The 15,764-nt window shown below is 40.5% G+C and overlaps 1 protein-coding gene across 2 annotated transcripts in view; it reads right to left on the bottom strand.

Annotated features, from left to right (window-relative positions):
- gga1 (golgi-associated, gamma adaptin ear containing, ARF binding protein 1) overlaps positions 1 to 15,764 on the bottom strand; it is an 86,561-nt gene that overhangs the window by 49,236 nt on the left and 21,561 nt on the right. For both annotated transcript variants that reach the window (XM_059954204.1, XM_059954203.1), the window contains 2 exons: positions 13,563 to 13,638; positions 6,835 to 6,933 (listed from right to left, as the gene is read on the bottom strand). In XM_059954204.1, coding sequence (XP_059810187.1) covers positions 6,835 to 6,933; positions 13,563 to 13,638 — 175 coding nt within the window. The remainder of the gene's footprint in view (positions 1 to 6,834; positions 6,934 to 13,562; positions 13,639 to 15,764) is intronic.

Genomic DNA, 15,764 nt, shown 5'->3' with positions numbered 1-15,764 from the left:
CAGGAATCTTTGTCAGTGTAATGTATTTCTAAACTATTATTCTGACCTTTCTACAGATTTTTATTGGAAGAATTTGAATCATTTTCTGGTTGTGTTACGGTAAGATGGTGGCACACTCAGAGACTGCGGCTTCCATGGGGCTAATCAGAGCTGTTATTGTCATTTTTTTAAAAAATGTATTTGCAGTGATTACAAGACCTTGCTAGATGTTAAGAATTTAAAAGCACTGCAGGTCTACCCCATTAACAAGTTGTTTATTGGTGGAGAAACTGGAAGAGTTGGACTTCGCATGGATCGTGCTGCTGCCTGCGTTGGTGCGCCAAGGCAGTGTGCAGTCTAACAGCAAGTGATTGTCTTTGTTGTTTTTCTTGTGATACAAGACCCTGTTGGACATTGGTAATGTGGAATGCTGCAAATCCAACTGTTTTATTGGTAGACGGCGGGGGAACCGTGTGGCCTTGATTGTAGTGTATATTAAGCTTCAAACCACAGTGTCGCCTGTTTGCAGCCACCAAGAAGAGGTGTTGGAGTCAGTGAACTCCACCAGAGTGTTGGAGGCGGTGTGGCATGGCATACATGCTGCAGCAGTGCTGCCCTCTAGTGTTCGCTTGGCAGAAGACAAGATTTATTGTGTTCGACTGCAGCAACATTCATAGACTAAGAGATTTGGACTACTTTTTTAACAAAGTGTGTGACTCTATTTTACTGCTGTCTTATATGTGCTATGTACAACCGTTGGTATTGTGTTTTGCACCTTAGCCCTGGAGTAATGCTGTTTTGTTTGGCCGCATTCATGAGTGTTCAAGTAGGTTGAACTTGATATTATTTGTTCTGTGCCCAAATGCTGGTGATCTGATTGGTGCTAATTCATTGTCACAGCTCCTGGGGAGAAAGAGGACAAGGCACAGGATAGCACCGGGTGGGTTGAGTTCTTCATCTGGCAGTGTGCAATACAAACACCTAAGTCAGGATGCTGTTTGTTAACTACAGCTCAGCGTTTAACATCATTTCTACAGTCCTGATCATTAAGCTACTGAACGAGGGTCTCTGTACCTCCCTCTACAAGTGGATCCTCAATTTCCTAACCAGAAGACCAAAATCTGTGCAGACTGGTGATAATATCTCATCCTGGCTGACGACCAACACTGGTGTACCTCAGGAGTGTGTGCTTAGCCCACTGCTCTACTCCCTTTATACCCATGACCATGGCAAGGTGTAGCTCAAATACCATCTATAAATTTGCTGATGATACAACCATTGTTGGTAGAATCTCAGGTGGAGGTACAGAAGTGAGATATAACAGCTAGTTGAATGGTGTTGCAGCAACAACCTTGCACTCAATGCTGGTAAAACAAAAGAGCTGATTGTGGACATAGGGAGGGTAAGACGAAGGAATACGAAGTAATCCTCATAAAGGGATCAGAAGTGGAGAGAGTGAGTGATCTCTGAGTATCTAACCTGGTTCCAACATATCAATGCAGCTATAAAGAAAGCAAGACAGCATCTATATTTCATTAGGAGTTTGAAGAGATTTGGTTTCTCATCTGAACAACTTAAAAACTTCTATAGATATACCGTGGAGAGCATTCTGACAGGCTGTATCACTGTCTGGTATGGGGGGGGGGAGGCGCCACAGCCACAACACAGGACTGAAAGCTACAGAAAGCTGTAAAATCAGTCAGCTCCCATCTTACTTACTTTATTGTCACCAAACAATTGATACTAGAGCGTACAATCATCACATCGATAATTGATTCTGCGCTTTGCGTTCCCTGAAGTACAAACCCAAGTAAATATAATAAAAATTTAAATTATAAATCATAATAAGAAAATAGAAAAGGGAAAGTAAGGTAGTGCAAATCAGGTCGAGATATTTGGAAGGTACGGCCCAGATCCGGGTCAGGATCCGTTCAGCAGTCTTATCACAGTTGGAAAGAAGCTGTTCCCAAATCTGGCCGTACGAATCTTCAAGCTCCTGAACCTTCTCCCGGAGGGAAGAGGGACAAAAAGTGTGTTCGCTGGGTGGGTCGTGTCCTTGATTATCCTGGCAGCACTGCTCCGACAGCGTGTGGTATAAAGTGAGTCTAAGGATGAAAGACTGGTTTGTATGATGTGCTGGGCTATGTTCACGATCTTATTCAGCTTCTTCCGGTCTTGGACAGGACAACTTCCATACCAGGTTGTGATGCGTCCAAGAAGAATGCTTTCTACGGCGTACCTATAAAAATTAGTGAGGGTTTTAGGGGACAGGCCAAATTTCTTCAGCTTTCTCAGGAAGTAAAGGCGCTGGTGGGCCTTCTTGGCAGTGGACTCTGCTTGGTTAGACCAAGTCAGGTCATTTGTGATACTCACCTCGAGGAACTTTTGACCTGTTCCACCTGTGCACCACCGATGTAGATGGGGTCGTGCGGTCCGCTACTCCTTCTGAAGTCAACAACCAATTCCTTCGTCGCACATGCGTATGCACGCACATACAAGCATGCACAAACAACTGCCCGCACAAGGTTTCATGGCCATTGTAGTCTTTCTCGGGGTAAACACGTATAAAGCAGGGATCTTTTTTTCGTAAAAGCGAAAATCCTCCTTGGTTAGCAAAAACAGGTACTAATGTAGGTCTTTCGTAACAGCGAGCTGTCATAAAGCGAATGCTCGGAAAACAGGGGATCCCTGTATATTACTTCTGTTTTTGCAATATTTTAAATCTATTTACTATACAAAGTGCCTATAAAAAGTATTCATCCTCCTTGTAAGTTTTCATGTTTTATTGTTTTACAACACTGTATCACAGTGTAATTTGGCTTTTTGACATTGATCAACATAAAAGATTTTTGTGTCAAAGTGAAAAAAATTCTGCAAATTGGTTTAAATTTATTACAATTAATAAACACAAAATAATTGATTGCATAATTACTCACCCCCTTCAAGTTTGTATTTAGTAGATACACAACTTTGGCAGCATTTACTGCCTTGAGCCTGTGTAGATATGTCTCTACCAGCTTTGGACAAGGTAATTTTTCCCCATTCTTCTTTATAAAACTGCTCAAGCTCTGTCAGATTGCATGGGGATGGTGAATGAACAGCCCTTTTCTTGTCCAGCCACAAATTCTCAGTTGGATTGAGGTCTGGACTCTTGACTTGGCCACCCCAGATCATTAACTTCGTTGTTTTTAAGCCATTCCTGTGTAGCTTGGCTTTATGCTTGGGGTCATTGTCTTGCTGGAAAACAAATCTTCTCCCATGGAGTTCTCTTACACACTGCATCAGGTGTTCCTCCAGGATTTTCCTGTATTTTGCTACATTCGCAAGCCTTCCAGGGCCTGCTGCGGTGAAGAATCCCCACAGCGTGATGCAGCCACCACCGTGCTTCACAGTAGGGATGGTGTGTTTTTGATGATATGCAGTGTTTAGTCTGATGGCCAAAAAGCTCTATTTTGGTTTCATCAGACCATAGATCCTTCTTCCAGCTGACTTCAGTCTCCCACATGCCTTCTGGTAAAGTCTAGCTGAGATTTCAAGTGAGTTTTTTAAGAAGTGCCTTTCTCTTTGCCACTGTCCCATAAAGCTGCTATTGGTCAAGCACCCGGGAAACAGTTGTTGGACGTGCAGTCTCTCCTATCTCAGCCACTGTAGCTTGCAACTTCTCTAGAGTTGTCATTCGTTTCTTGGTGGCCTCCCTCTCTAGTCCCCTTCTTGCACAGTCACTCAGTTTTTAAGGACAGCCTGCTCTGGGCGATGTGCCATATTCCTTCCATTTCTTGAAAATTAACTGTACTCCAAGGGATATTTAGTGACCTGGAAATTTTCTTGTATCCATCTCCGGGCTTGTGCTTTTCAATAAGATACAATAAAAGTTGGTGTAGTTTTCGCCAGGATCTGGACCTTCCAGATACAAGCGTACTGTATTTTTACTCCAATCAATTGAAACACCTTGACTGCCACAGGTGATCTTCTTTTAACTAATTATGTGACATCTGATACTGATTGGCTGCACCAGTGATGATCTGTATTATCTGTATTAAAGGGAGTGTACACTTTGCAATCAGTTATTTTGTGTTTTATATTTGTAATTAATTTAGATCACTTTATATTTCTGTTGATCAGTGTCCAAAAAAAGCCAAATTAAGCTTCTACAGGTATATTAAGAGCAAAAGGATAGTAAGGGATAAAATTGGTCCTCTTGAAAATCAGAGTTGTCAGCTATGTATTGAACCAAAAGAAATGGGAGCGATATTAAATGGGTTTTTTGTGTGGTGGTGAAAACTCTGCATTTGCAGAATGTTCCTTGCTTGCTGCTAGGAGCCCGTTTGGAACATTCGGTTTAGTATGTGTGTCAAAGGTGATTAACGCCTTACTTCTGCAGAGCAACGTTCTTACGAGAACTGCAACAGCTTAGTTATTATCCACAGCCCAGAGCTTCTGCCTTAACGGCTAAGAGCAACCCGTTCCAGCTAAAACCGCAGGCTAAGACGTGACATACGGTGTTATTACTTTCCGTTAAACCGTTTCATCTATCTGTATAAAGGTCAACTCGCATACACGTCTGGTCAGAGTCAGTCTCTCCACTGTGAGGGTTGGCTCTCCGTGATCATCACGACAATAAAGGTTCTCGCTGCGAACTGAGCCCAGAGAGTCTCTGTCTTTTATTTTAAGTAAAGTGTTAAAACTCTGCTACAACATTTGCATCTGTATATACTAAGAAAACTAGCGTAGAGTCAATGGAAATAAGGCAAACAGATAGTGAGGTCATGGAACCTATACAGATTGAAGAGGAGGAGGTGCTTGCTATCTTGAGGCAAATCAGAGTAGATAAATCCACAGGACCTGACAGGGTATTCCCTCGGACCTTGAAGGAGACTAGTGTTGAAATTGCAGGGCCCCTGGCAAATATATTTAAAATGTCGGTATCTATGGGTGAGGTGTCGGAGGATTGGAGGATAGCTCATGTTGTTCTGTTGTTGAAAGAAGGGTCTAAAAGTAATCCGGGAAATTATAGGCCGGTAAGTTTGACGTCAGTAGTAGGTAAGTTATTCGAAGGAGTACCAAGAGATAGGATCTAAAAGTATTTGGATAGACAGGGACTTATTAGGGAAAGTCAACATGGCCTTGTGAGTGGTAGGTCATGCTTAACAAATCTATTAGGAGTTTCTCGAGGAGGTTACAAGAAAGTGGATGAAGGGAAGGCAGTGGATGTTGTCTACATGCACTTTTTCAGTAAGGCCTTTGACAAGGTCCCGCATGGGAGGTTCATTAGGAAGATTCAGCCGCTAGGAATACATGGTGAGGTAGTAAATTGGATTAGACATTGGCTCAATGGGAGAGGCTAGAGAGTGGTAGTGGAGGATTGCTTCTCTGAGTGGAGGCCTGTGACTACTGGTGTGCCACATGGATCAGTGCTGGGTCCATTGTTATTTGTCATCTATATGAATGATCTGGATGATACTGTGGTAAATTGGATCAGCAAATTTGCTGATGATACAAAGATTGGAGGTGTAGTGGACTGAGGAAGGTTTTTCAAAGCTTGCAGAGGGATTTGGATCAGCTGGAAAAATGGGCTGAAAAATGGCAGATGGAGTTTTATGCAGACAAGTGTGAAGTTTTGCTCTTTGGAAGGACAAACCAAGGTAGAACATACAAGGTAAATGATAGGACATGGAGGAGTGCAGTACAACAGAGGGAACTGGGAATACAGATACAAAATTTCCTAAAAGTGGCGTCACAGGTAGGTAGGGTCATAAAGAGAGCTTTTGGTACATAGGCCTTTATAAATCAAAGTATTGAGTATAAGAGTTGGAATGTTATGGTGAGGTTGTATAAGGCATTGGTGAGGCCAAATTTGGAGTATTGTGTGCAGTTTTGGTCACCAAATTACAGGAAGGATATTTATAAGGTTGAAAGAGTGCAGAGAAGGTTTACAAGGATGTTGCCGGGACTTGAGAAACTGAGTTACAGAGAAAGGTTGAATAGGTTAGGACTTTATTCTCTGGAGCGTAGAAGAATGAGGGGTGATTTGATAGAGGTATATAAAATTATGATGGGTATAGCTAGAGTGAATGCAAGCAGGCTTTTTACACAGAGGCTAGGGAAGAAAAAAAACCAGAGGACATGAGTTAAGGGTGAAGGGGGAAAAATTTAAAGAGAACAATAGGGAGGGCTTCTTCACATAGAGTGGTGGCAGTGTGGAATGAGTTGCCAGATGAAGTGGTAAATGCAGGCTCAGTTTGGAAGGATATGATCCAGGTGCAGGTCAGTGTGACTCGGCAGAAAAATGGTTCGACATAGTCAAGAAGGGCTGAAGGGCCTGTTTTTGTGCTGTAATGTTCTATGGTCCAAGTCCACTGTGATTCTATGTTGTCAAACAATAAGACAAAAACTTTCGGGGGGGGGGGGGGAAATACCTTTTACAGACGCTGTTTATATACTTCCTGTAATTGATGCTTATTTTATTCTTTCTATATTATGCATTGCCTTGAACTGCTGCAGCTAAGTTAACAAATTCCACATCACATGGCGGTGATAATAAACCTGATTCTGATGTGTCAATCTAGCAATTATGGATGCAGCCCCTATCAAATGCTAATAATTTTTGGGACTTTAATAGTGTTATTATACTGACCTTCACACTGGCAACAAAATAAGGTGCACAACATTGGTGACTTACTGCAAGTTTCCATACTCATTACCAGCCTCATTGCAAAATACTGTTCTACCTTAAAAAAACTCTGCTCAGGAATGTGAATCAGATGGCATCAGTCAATTACAGGCTGCTTATTCTCTGGGCATCATTAAGTGTAAGCACAGTACCAAGTCTACAAAGTCTGATGTGACATTTCTTACCTTGGGCGACACCACTTTGATGAGTTCATTCAAAAATCTGAACTTTCCTACTTCATTATGAAATCTTTTGCCACAGTTTTTCATACATGTCTCCAAGACCTATAATAAAATGGGGAAGAATGGAGCATATCATGAATATTGGATGAAGATCTAACTTCTAAAGGTCTGAACATACTTATACTTTTTACAGCACCATAAAGTACATTACTTTCTTCTCCCTTGAACAACAGCAGCAGCTGACTTGCATATCAGAGTTAGGCTAGCACTTGAAATGCTCTATATTATTTACTTAGGAATTTAACATTAGACAGGGAAAGGAAAGAGGAATTCTATGAAATTCGGCCCCACACCCTTTGTTAGAAGCATTGTTGGATCCAACTGTTTAATTCTCAGATTAGACTGCTTAATAACTCAAGTGCAAGCGGAGCGGCCATTCTGAGTGGCCACTCTTTTGTGTGTGCCAGTGTTTAGAGCGACTTTGGCTCATCAGGCTAGGGTCAGGGATGTTCCTTACAATTCTTAAGGATGAGGATGAGCAGCCAGACATTATGGCACTTATTGGCTCTAATGTCATAGGTAAACAAGGTTATAGGGATTTGGGTACAAAGCTGAAAAACAGGACTTCCGAAATAGTAATCTCTAGATTGCTACCTATGCCAAGTGCCAGTGAAGTTAAGAACAGGATGATATAGCTTTGTGGCCAAGTTTGTAAGCAACACAAAGAGGAGTGGGGTTGAGTAGTTTTGAGGAAGTAGAGAGACTACAGAAGGACTTAGAAAAAATTAGGAGAATGGGCAAAGAAGGGGTAGATGGAAAACAGTGTTGGGAAGAATATGGACATATAACCATATAATAATCACAGCACGGAAACAGGCCATCTCGGCCCTCCTAGTCTGTGCCGAACTCTTAATCTCACCTAGTCCCACCTACCCGCACTCAGCCCATAATCCTCCACTCCTTTCCAGTCCATATACCTATCCAATTTTACCTTAAATGACACAACTGAACTGGCCTCTACTACTTCTACAGGAAGCTCATTCCACACAGCTATCACTCTCTAAGTAAAGAAATACCCCCTTGTGTTTCCCTTAAACTTTTGCCCCCTAACTCTCAAATCATGTCCTCTCGTTTGAATCTCCCCTACTCTCAATGGAAACAGCCTATTCACGTCAACTCTATCTATTCCTCTCAAAATTTTAAATACCTCGATCAAATCCCCCCTCAACCTTCTACACTCCAATGAATAGAGACCTAACTTGTTCAACCTTTCTCTGTAACTTAAGTGCTGAAACCCAGGTAACATCCTAGTAAATCGTCTCTGCACTCTCTCTAATTTATTGATATCTTTCCTATAATTTGGTGACCAGAACTGCACACAATATTTCAAATTTGGCCTTACCAATGCCTTGTACAATTTTAACATTACATCCCAACTTCTGTACTCAATGCTTTGATTTATAAAGGCCAGCGTTCCAAAAGCCTTCTTCACTACCCTATCTACATGAGACTCCACCTTCAGGGAACTATGCACTGTTATTCCTAGATCTCTCTGTTCCTCTGCATTCCTCAATGCCCTATCATTTACCCTGTATGTTCTATTTGAATTATTCCTGCCAAAATGTAGAACCTCACACTTCTCAGCATTAAACTCCATCTGCCAATGTTCAGCCCATTCTTCTAACCGGCATAAATCTCCCTGCAAGCTTTGAAAACCCACCTCATTATCCACAACACCTCCTACCTTAGTATCATCGGCATACTTACTAATCCAATTTACCACCCCATTATCCAGATCATTTATGTATATTACAAACAACATTGGGCCCAAAACAGATCCCTGAGGCACCCCGCTAGTCACCGGCCTCCATCCCGATAAACAATTATCCACCACTACTCTCTGGCATCTCCCATCTAGCCACTGTTGAATCCATTTTATTACTCCAGCATTAATACCTAACGACTGAACCTTCTTAACTAACCTTCCATGTGGAACTTTGTCAAAGGCTTTGCTGAAGTCCATATAGACTACATCCACTGCCTTACCCTCGTCAACATTCCTCGTAACTTCTTCAAAAAATTCAATAAGGTTTGTCAAACATGACCTTCCATGCACAAATCCATGCTGGCTACTCCTAATCAGATCCTGTCTATCCAGATAATTATTAATACTATCTTTAAGAATACTTTCCATTCATTTACCCACCACTGATGTCAAACTGACAGGTCTATAATTGCTAGGCTTACTTCTAGAACCCTTTTTAAACAATGGAACCACATGAGCAATACGCCAATCCTCCGGCACAATCCCCATTTCTAATGACACCTTAAAGATCTCTGTCAGAGCTCCTGCTATTTCTACACAAATGTCCCTCAAGGTCCTGGGGAATATCCTGTCAGAACCCAGAGATTTATCCACTTTTAAATTTCTTAAAAGCGCCAGTACTTCCACCTCTTTAATTGTCATAGGTTCCATAACTTCCTTACTTGTTTCCCACACCTTACACAATTCAATATCCTTCTCCTTAGTGAATACCGAAGAGAAGAAATTGTTCAAAATCTCTCCCATCTCCCTCGGCTCCACACATAGCTGACCACCCTGATTCTCTAAGGGGCCAATTTTATCCCTCACTATCCTCTTGCTTTTAATATAACTGTAGAAACCTTTCGGATTTACTTTCACCTTATTTGCCAAACCAACCTCGTATCTTCCTTTAGCTTTTCTAATCTCTTTCTTAAGATTCCTTTTACATTCTTTATATTCCTCGAGCAATTCATTTACTCCATGCTGCCTATATCTATTGTAGACATCCCTCTATTTCCGAACCAAATTTCTAATATCCCTTGAAAACCATGGTGCTTCCAAACCTTTAACCTTTCTTTTCAACCTAACAGGAACATAAAGAGTCTGTACCCTCATAATTTCACCCTTAAATGACCTCCATTTCTCTATTACATCCTTCCCATAAAACAACTTGACCCAATCCACTCTCTCTAAATCCCTTCGCATCTCCTCAAAGTTAGCCTTTCTCCAATCAAAAATCTCAACTCTAGGTCCTGTCCTGTCCTTCTCCATAATTATATTGAAGCTAATGCTATTGTGATCACTGGACCTGAAGTGCTCCCCAACACATGCATCTGTCAGCTGACCTATCGCATTCCCCAACAGGAGATCTAACACTGCCCCATCTCTAGTCGGTACTTCTATGTATTGTTGCAAAAAACTATCCTGCATACATTTCACAAACTCTAAACCATCCAGCCCTTTTACAGAATGAGTTTCCCAGTCTTCCCATGTAAGAAGAAATGAAAGGGTTGACTATTTTCGAAATGGAGAGAAAATACAAAAAACAAAAGAGACTTGGGGGTCCTTATGCAGGATTTCCTAAGGTTAATTTAGGGAATTAGCTGATTGTAGACTTCAGGAGAGGGAAACCAGAGGTCCATGAGCCAGTAATCATCAATCAGAGATGGGCAGGGTCAATAACTTTAAATTCCTGGGTGTCACTATCTCAGTGGACCTGTCCTGGACCCATCATATAAATGTAATTGCAAAGAAACCACGACAGTGCCTCTACTTCCTCAGGTGTCTGCAGAGGTTCGGCACGTCATTGAAAACCTTGGCAAACTTCTATAGATGAGTGGTGACCAATGCCTTTGAGCAGAAAATCCTACAAAATGTAATGGATATTGCTGAATCCATCAAAGATCCTCACCACCCAGGCCAAGCTTTTTTCTTGCTGTTGCCATCAGGTAGAAGGTACAAGAACCTCAGGACTCACACCACCAGGTTCAAGAACAGCTATTATTGCTCAACCATTAGATTCTTGAACAAAAGAGGATAGCTACATTCATTTAAGGATTCCATTATAATGTTATTTCATGTTTATTATTTACTGCTATTCATTTGTATAGTTTGTTCACAATTTAGTTTCTGATGTTTACAATTACTATTCTACGGATTTGCTGAGTGTGCTTGCAGAAAAAGAATCTCAGGGTTGTATGTGCTGACATGTACGTACTCTGATAATAAATTTTATTTTGCACTTTAAATTTGCAGGTTGAGTCTTGTGGTGAGGAAGGCAAATGCTATTCTAGCATTTATTTCAAGAGGACTAGAATATAAAAGCAAGGATATAACACTGAGATTTTATAAAGTACCGGTGAGGCCTCACTTGGAATATTGTGAGCAGATTTGGGCCCCTTATCTTCGAAAGGATGTGCTGAAATTGGAGAAAGTTCAAAGGAAGTTAATGAAAATGATTCCAGGATGGAATGGCTTGTCATATGAAGAGTTCTGGGCCAGTATTCACTGGAATTCAGAAGAATGAGGGGCAACCTAATAAACCTATCAAATGGTGAAAGGCCTTGACAGCGTGAAGAGTGGATGTGGAGAGGATGTCTCCTGTGTGGGAGAAAGCCTCAGAACAGAGAGGTGTCCTTTTAGCTCGGAGATGAGAGAGGAATTTCTGTAGCCAGAGAGCAGTGAATCAGCAGAATTCTTTGCCACAGACAGCTGTGGAAGCCAAGTCTTTGTGTATATTTAAGACAGAGCTTGATAGTTTATTGATTGGTCAGGGCATGAAGGAATACTGGGGGGGGGGGGGGTGGTGGGAAGGAAGGTAGGAGATTGTGCTGAGAGGAAAATGGATCAGTTATGATGAAGTGGCAGAGCTGACTTGATGGGCCAAATGAGCTAATTCTGCCTTACAGTCTTAATTTTTATTTTCTTTGCAATCATCTGCTTGTACTTTAAGTAGCTTGTATATAGTTTAATATGCCTCCAATGGCTATTCAAAATATAATTCTAGAAAGTGCTGGAAGCTCCTTCATTATATTTTCTCATTGGTTAACTTGGTACTACAGCATTTGAATGAGTGCTTTCTCTTTGGTTACTCTATCTACAAATTTCAATGGAATTTTCATCATCTCTGTGGTATAAAATAGCCAAACAAAACAGTAACCATCGTCTTAGCATCGTAGTTTTATCTTTAAGTTTTATGCTACCGGCTTCTGCTCTCTTTGTTCTATCAGCACTTAATAAAACAACTGTGAAGCAACAGGTTATATGCCTCATTGCTGATTTCTGAAAGAATCTTGGATCAAAAATATCAGAACCCAACTGCTACTTTCATGCAACTTTCTGAAAGTTATTCCTCTACACATTTTCTTACAGAATGGGCTGGACAATGTTGCTCATAGGATATACAATGCCACCAGCAAAAGGCATCTCAAGCAAAAGCAAATGGAGAGTAATTAGGAATGAAATCGAGATTCATTTTCCCTTCCGTATGGCTAGGGCTCAGAGTTCATCTGAATGTCTCAGAGACAAAGAAAGGACATCTATTGTAGAATGTACCTCAGAGTACATCCTGTAGTAGACATTTTCCAAGGAAATTAATTACCAAAATATTTATATGTCACCATACACTTCCCTGAAATTCATCTTCTTGTGGATATTCAAAGTACAAAGAAATAGAACAGAATCAATGAAAATCACAAAGACTGACAAACAAGCAATGCGCAAAAGGAGACAAATTGAGCAAATAAAAAAAACAAATAATAAATAATACTCAGAACATAAGCTATAAAGCCCTTGAAAGTCTGTGTCCATAGGTTGTGGAATCAGTTTACTGTTGGCGTGAATAAAGTTATCCACTGATTCAGGAGCGTAATGGTTGAAGGGCAATAACTGTTTCTAACACAGGTGGTATGGACTTAAAACTCCTGTGCCTCTTTCCTGATAACAGCAATAAAAAGAGAGCATGACCTGGACGGTGAGGTTCTTTGGCGATGAATGCTGATTTCTTGTGGAAGGACTAAGCTATATCTACTACTTTTTTCCATAGATGCTGCCTAGCCTGCTGAGTTCCTCCAGCATTCTGTATGTGTTGCTTTGATTCCAGGCTATGATACAACTAGTCAGTATACTCTCCACTGTGCATCTATTGAAGACTGTCAAAATTTTAGATGACATGCCAAATCTACACAAACTTCTTAACAGATCGTATTGCTACCGTGTTTTCTTTGTAATGACAGTTATACAAAGGATCCCTTTGCTCATCTATACCCAAAAATAATACTATTAAAAAGCTTTATTTGGTCAGAAATTTCATGTTCTGTTGATATTAAAAAAAATAATCATATAAATTGGAACATCCTGACTTGTGTTTTGGCCCCTTCCTGGAGTGCTAGGGAAAAAAAGTTGTTCCTATAACAATGATGAACAAGTTACCGGGGGAAAATTGGCAACTGATTGCTGACCATAAATTACCAACATGTAAGGAAAAGTAATGCAATAAACAAGTACACTGTCAGTCCAGACTGATGCTTAGAACAAAAAATGCTTCTTATTCAATACTGAATATCTGAGCTGAGTGATTCTTATATTTATAGTGTAAATATAATTAATCTTATATACTTGTAACTGTTATTTGTTTTGCACAGATCTTCCTGCAAAGGGCAATGAAATGTGGACTATGCACAAAAAACATTTCAACCTACATACTTCAGCTTAACTAGCAGCAAAGATATCTGAACGTACTTTCGCAATACTGACTGCAAAAAAAATTAAATTAAACTGAAACTACATTTTGATTTTTTATGATATTCTAAAGTATTCAACTTTAGGAAGCATGGCAGCTCTAGGTTGGAATGATTATACTCTTGACAATTATTGATGTAATTTCATGCTCAAAAGCATTTTTACACAAAGAGACTATTAATCTTACTGTTAAGGCTTGAATTGCTTCCCATTCTTGTGGGGACTGGATCTTATGTGCCAGAAATCTTGTAGCAAGCTGGGGTCTGGAAAAACAATTTTATAAGATATGCATATCACTAAAAATAAAGCAGAACATAAAGAATAGGAATTTTACATTGCTACAAAAAATCCATCATTTAAAAATTATTTCTACATATGTTAAAGTAACCTAATCAGAAATGGACAATGCAACAATGTGCAGCCCAATGCTTTACTCAGGAATGGCAAATAATTATGGCCAGTAACAGGCCAAGATTTGACTCATAAAACTCCCCTTAGTCTATTATAGAAATACTCCTGATAAAGACTTGAGATTATGAAGCAACAGTTCAGTATATAGGAAGTGTACTATACAGAAAGCCACAGGATGGGCAGAAAGGGTGGGATGAATGGGGGGACGGGGGGGAAGGGTTGGCTGCAGAGATGATAATGAGCTGACTGAAATATGACAGGAGTCAAGAAAAGTAAAGGAGATGGGAGCCAAGAGATCGGTTGGTAGAATTTGGATAAGAAAAAAAATCACCAAGAGAATATTGTTAAAGAAGTGTATGTGGAGAAATCTGCAGCTCTTGGGTTCTTGGGCTGCAGCAACGTAATGCTGAAATTGTTCTCAGTCCTCTAGTTAAAGTCCACAGAATGTGGTAGTCACAGGCCTTTTTTTGCACATTAAAATATTGTGCAAGTGATGTCAAGTGGTGCTGTTCAATATTTGATTACACTGCAAATACCCAGCAGCCTGTGTGTGCCTAGACATCATCCACAGAAGTCCTAGCAACAATTTCAGTCCATGATCACCTGGAACTGAAAATACCTCCAAAATAAAGATGTCTAGGAACTCTGTATCCTAACTAATCTTTAGAACATGAAAGAGTACAGTACAGGAACAGATTAAACTGGTACATAAATGCATACTAAACTAACCCGTTCTACTGATAAGCCCATGTCCCTCCATTCTCTGCATATTTATGTGCTGATCTATGAGCCTTGTCGCATTTGTCTTATAACCATCATTCTTCTTGTAAAAAAAAACTTGTCCCCACACCTCTCATACGAACTTGCCCTCACTCATCTTAAATGGATGCCCTCTAGTGTTTGACATTTCAGCCCTCAGAAAAAGATTCAGGCTGGCCACTCTATCTAGACCCTTCATAATCTTATAAACTTCTATCAAGTCTACCCTAAGCCTCTGCCACTCAAGAGAAAATGAATCAAATTTGCCCAATCTCACCTCTTATAACATGGAGACAGAATTATGATGAACCTATCTGTACCATGTCCAAATCCTCCACATGCTTCTTCTGAGGTGGCAACCAGAAATGAATGTGATACTCCAGATGTGCCTAACCAGGGCTTTATAAAGTGGCAACATAACGTTCTGACCCCTGAACTCAATTTACATAATTTGTTTTACCTCCTCATAGCTTTGCATGCAAATCCTGGTGTAACTACTCTCTGAGCCATGGCTGCCACGATATCTTTTAGCTCATGAGAGAAAGCACGCTTTCACTGAAATACCGAGAAAGGCTTGTCACAGCCGAGCTCAAATGCCTTCAAATGACCACTGGTCCAGAAAATAAATGGCTTAGATTAACTGTACAAACACCATAAGACATGGGAACAGAATTGGGCTATTTAGCATTCAGCCCATCCAGTCTGTTATGCCACTCCATCCTGGCTGATTTATTATCCCTCTCAATCCCATTCTCCAGCCTTCTCCCTATAATCTTTGACGCCCTGACTAATCAAGAATCTATCAACCACTGCTTCAAATATATTCTAAGACTTGGCCTCCACAAATGTCTGTGGCAATGAATTCCACATATGCACTAAAAAAATTTCACCTCATCTCTGTTCTAAATGGACAGTGCCAGCACATCTTCTCTTAGATAAGTGGCCCAAACTGATCACAATACTCCAAGTACAGTCTGACCAATGCCTTATAAAGCGTGTCTGCTCAAACCGACAAGAAATATACAGAGATACCAATTACAGAGGATGCAATATTAGATCTATTAGGAAATGAGTTAGGACAGGTGACGGAGGTGTGTGTAGGGGAACACTTTGGTTCCAGTGATCATAACACCATTAGTTTCAACTTGATCATGGAGAAAGATAGATCTGGTCCTCAGACTGAGGTCCTAAACTGGAAAAAGGCCAAATTTGAAGAAAC

This window comes from Hypanus sabinus, chromosome 29 (genome assembly GCF_030144855.1).
Source record: "Hypanus sabinus isolate sHypSab1 chromosome 29, sHypSab1.hap1, whole genome shotgun sequence".
Lineage (NCBI taxonomy): Eukaryota > Metazoa > Chordata > Chondrichthyes > Myliobatiformes > Dasyatidae > Hypanus > Hypanus sabinus.
The sequence above is the reverse complement of the archived record's forward strand: the minus strand, read 5'-3'. Positions and strand labels throughout refer to the sequence as shown.